Raw genomic sequence first — 4,719 nt, forward strand, 5'->3', positions numbered from 1 at the left:
GGCCACACCCCTATTCTGCATTCTACTGGGGCCCTGGTTACGCCACCTCTGGCTCAGTCACACAGCTGCCTGGTAGGTGACTGGAGGCGTTGATTAGTGCTCGCTGGGATTTTGCTGTTGTGGCCCCAACCCTACATCCCTACCCACCCCATGATGGCAGAAGAAACTCGACAGAGTAAATTGGCTGTAGCCAAGACAAAGGTAAAAACGCACCAGGTCATCACCCCTCAACCCAGTCACAGATCCCCTCCGATGACAAGCCCACTGCCAGAGTCCATACCACTCCCGAGGCACACTGGACTGGGCCCCCCAATCCTGGCGCTTCTGGGGTCCACCCACCAAAGTCTTCTCAGCCCTGCCCCTTAAGCAAGCAGCCCAGTCCCTGCCCTTGCCAATCACCCCAGGGTGACTTTGGGTGGGTGACTCCTGGGGATTCCCGCTCCATTACTGGGCCCTCACCTTCTGCCGCCCCAAACTCGACCTCCCTGGTCTCTTTGGGCTCGCGTCTCCAAGGACCTCGGTCCCCCAGCCCCAGGCCCCGCCCACGCCAGTCATCCCTGGGTGACTTTGGGCTGGTGACTCCTGGAGCTCCCTGCTGCAGACTCTGCCCTCCCCTCCTGCTGCCTCAAGGTGGACCTCCCTGGGCTCTTTGCGCTGGCATCTCCAAGGAACTGGGTCCCAATCCTGTGTTTCCCTCCCCCATTGTGGAGCAGCAACTCGGACATTGTGCTGATGTGGTCCCTCCCCCCGACCAGGAGGAGTGGAATGTAGTGATGTCACAATCCACCTAGGAGCTGTCATTACTGCAAGACCAGCCTTTGATCTTATGACCCAGTCCCCTAAGCATTGTCACCCCATTTCTGATTCCTCTGGTCACAGCACAAATTTCCAGCTGCAAAGGGAATGGAGATTATGGGACCTAGGAGCAAGAGGTTTCAGGCTGCCTTACTACCTTAACATAGACATTGACAGTGGGAAAAGCCTACACCTCCCCCATGAGCTCAAAACGTTGACAGTGTCTCTGGGTGGCAATGGGAGAATGGGTTTGGTTTGGTTTTCTCCCAGGCTTCTACTTTCCAGAGAGATTTCAACATTTTTTTCTCAGTTCTCCATCTCATATTCTAATTCTCCATGGTTCTGGGACCAGACTGCCCTTCAGTCAGTGGTCTCTGAAGTGAGATTTGCTCATCTTCTGTGAAATAGATCTTGGGAAACTGAACTTGACAGCTTGAATCTTCCTCATATTGTCTCAACCTTGGGTACTTTGAGTGCCACAGGATAAATGTGGGACATCTTTCTGAAGCATCAGTTTCCCTTGATTCTCTTGAGATCAAGAGAAAAAACATGAATGTACTTAGGGATGACAGTCACATAGGTTTCTAAGAGTATACCAGACTTCTCTCTGAAATGAGACTTGGTTTGTCCTCTTTCTGATAAATTCCCAGATTTAACAAAAAGGCTGCCTTCTGCCATGAGGACACATTGATATAAAAGTTTGAGAGGTACTGGTGCACTTCTTCACATTAACAGATGTGTGAGAATGTCTGACTCTAAACCACATGGCATACAGTTCCTGCCTACTTAATGTTTACTTTTCTACCTCTGCCTCTGGTTTTTGCCCCTGGCAGCTGCTGATTCTTGGCAAAACCTCAGAGCTTGGAGTCAGAAGACTGAGTTTCAAAGTCCCAGTATCGCCTTTTTCTTTTTTCTAGCCATGATATCAATCCCTCTCAGTCACTAAATGATTGTGACAACACCTTGTACTGTTGTTGGTGTCATTAAATCAGATGGTGTATAAGAGTATTTTGTAAAAACTGTAAAGGAGGATGTGGCTGTAGGGGCTGACAGTTCTCATGAGTATTACTGCTCTTCTTTCCCACAGTTTAAAAAATATTGGCAGAAAAACAGCCCTGGAGTTACAGCAGGAGCGAAGAGGAACAGGAAAACAAATGGCAGTATCCCTGAGACGGCCACTTCTTGTGGTTGCCAGTCACCTGGGGATGTGAGTCTTGGCTGGCCAGGCTCCTGGGGACAGGGGTCCAAGGGGCAGTAGAGGGTAATTGTTAAAATTGTGGATGGACTGTTGGGTACTGGTTAAGAATTCTGGGTTTGGCCAGGTGTGGTGGCTCACGCCTGTAATCCCAGCACTTTGGGAGACCAAGGCAGGCAGATCACGAGGTCAGGAGATTGAGACCATCCTGGCTAACATGGTGAAACCCTGTCTCTGCTAAAAAATACAAAGAAATTTGCCAGGCATGGTGGTGGGCACCTGTAATCCCAGCTACTCGGGAAGCTGAGGCAGGAGAATGGTGTGAACCTGGGAGGCACAGCTTGCAGTGAGCCGAGATTGTGCCACTGCACTCCAGCCTGGGAGACAGAGCGAGAGTCTGTCTCAAAAAAAAAAAAAAAATTAATTCTGGGTTTAAATCCTGCCTCTCCATCTGGGAGGGATATGATTTATGGCAAGTTGCTTGAGCTCTTTGGGCCTCTCTTTTTACATCTGTATCACAGAGGTGGTATTGTTTGACTTCCATTTGTGAAGTTTAAATGAGATTTGTTATTGCTGTTTTTATGTTAATCCCTAGTACATAGTACATGGCCTGCTGTAAACACCCAGGACACCCAGCATTGCTGTTTGATTTTCCTCATCCCCAGTCTCAAGGGGAAGCCAGGACAATGAGAACAGTCACTTGCCATCAGGAGTCATTGAAAGGGCCCCCAGGTGGGATGGTGGGGAGATAAGAACCATGAGAGAAGCTGGCACAGAGTTATGGGACAAAGGTCCAAGATAGGCAGAAAAGAAAATGTTGCCAGTTGATGGGGAAGAAAGGAAGTCAGAGGGCTCAGACACTGAGGGGGACAGAACATCTCCATATGCACTCTCATGTCTTGTAGTCAGCAACAGGTTTCCACGGGGAAGGCCCTACATCATCGGCTACCCTGAAGGATCTGGAGGTAAGAGGCTCTGGGTGGACGTGCAGTGACCCTGCAGACCAGTCCTCCAACCTCCTCACACAGAGGGGACTGGGTGCTCCTCTGCCAGCTGAGACAACCCACACACCCCAGCCCTAATGATTGTTCTCTCTACCTCTCCCCAAACTCCTGCTCCACCTCCTCCTCTCTGCATGTGCCTCAGAGCCCGTGCCAAGAAGAAATCAATCAACTGAAGAACACCATCAAATCTTTGGTAAGAGTTCAGTGGGGTCCCCTGATTCCATGCTGCCAATCCTGGGCTGGTTTCCTCTTAGGGCCCTGAAGAAAGAGCTGGGGGTCCCTGGTGCCAAGGGTAAATAGGGAGCTGGGGAGCCCAGGCCTCACCTGGAGGGACCCCAGAGCATGCAGCGTGGCTTTTCTTTTGCTGCCCTCTTTGCCGACTGTCTCCTCTCCATACATCCCTTCTCAAGTCCTTGCTACACACGCCCTGGGGTTGTTGCCTCTCAGGGAATTGCTACCCTGACTGGTTGTCAGGGGCCCTGTATTTCTGCTGTGACTCAGTCCCTAATTTGATCTTCGATTCTGGACAAGCCACCTCCCCTTTTTGGGCTTGTGTTTCCCGAGGAGGTAGTGAGTATCAAAGGTCTCTGTTAGCTCTGAGAGTCTGAGATTTAAAGGCGCCCTAGAATGGAAACCTCAGGGCCAAGGGCTCTGTCTGTCCTTTTCCATCCTATATCTGCTGTGAAGAACCGTACCTGGCCTACATGTGCTCATTAAATGTTTATTGAATGAACGCACTTTTCTAAATCCCAAGCTGCCAGAAGGAGGGGACTTTCTCAAACTCCATCTCTGGAGGTTTATGTTACTGTCCTCTCAAGAGAGTCCTGATTCAGACTTTGAGTTCTGTGGCTGTGGGCAAAAACCATCAAAGACCCAAATCCTCTGTCCTTGGGAGCTTGAGGAGAGTTTACCGGTTCATGTTCCCATTATGATTGAGAACTTTGCCTTTAAAATCCATTCCTGGCCCCTGCCTACCGCTTCCTGGTCTGGGGAATAGAGTTGAGGGGGCCACCCTCCATCACCTTCATTTGACTCTCCCCACAGAAACAACAGAATAAAGAATTGGAACATCAACTGGAAGAAGTAACGTGATTTCCTTTCCTCGCGACATGACTGCTGGGTTTGGGGGGCACTCAGACATAGAGGCCTCAGTCTCATCTCACCCACTCCCAGCCTGGGGAAGAAGGCTCACTCCTCACATTGCACCCCATCCCCACAGGGCCTCTCATAACCTGGTCCCATGGGTGGGCCTGTCCTGGGGCATTGGTGGCATTCTGGGGGCATGTCTCTTGCTGTGCCGTCTCTGCCGACCCCTGGTAAGAGCTCTGTCTTCCTCTTCCTATAGGAAAAGAAAGAAAACAACAGGAGACACAAAGCCGAAAGGGGCCTAGAAGTGAGTGGAGGGTGTGAAGTTTCCTCCTGTCCTCCCGAGAATGTTTCTTTCCTTCTCTTTCAGCACTTGCTTGGTTTTTCTCCCAAAGGTTCAAATCCACCTATTGAACGTAGAGAAAGAGAAATTACACGCAGACCTGTGTCGCACGAAAAGTCTTCTCAGACACTTCGAAGGTAGGAATCTGGGCACCCTGTCATCCTGCAACCTGGCACTTTCACAGGTCTTCAGGGGGAGTCCTTTGGGCCCCATCTCAACTCTCTCATTGCAGAAGAGTCCAAGAATCTGGCAGGCCACCTGCAATGCTCATCGCAGTGTATAGGAGAGTTGGAGCG

General features: G+C 50.5%; 1 protein-coding gene across 1 annotated transcript; it reads left to right on the forward strand.

The window, feature by feature from the left end:
• Positions 1–70: 70 nt before the first annotated feature.
• On the forward strand, positions 71–4,211 carry LOC116465299 (golgin subfamily A member 8S). The gene is made up of 5 exons (XM_032148433.2): positions 71–201; positions 1,883–2,002; positions 2,896–2,955; positions 3,137–3,187; positions 4,039–4,211. Exons 1-5 carry the CDS (start codon positions 151–153, stop codon positions 4,084–4,086), a joined length of 330 nt encoding a protein of 109 aa, XP_032004324.2. The 5' UTR covers positions 71–150; the 3' UTR covers positions 4,087–4,211.
• Positions 4,212–4,719: the final 508 nt, after the last annotated feature.

Source organism: Hylobates moloch, unplaced genomic scaffold (assembly GCF_009828535.3).
Source record: "Hylobates moloch isolate HMO894 unplaced genomic scaffold, HMol_V3 SCAFFOLD_4306, whole genome shotgun sequence".
NCBI lineage: Eukaryota > Metazoa > Chordata > Mammalia > Primates > Hylobatidae > Hylobates > Hylobates moloch.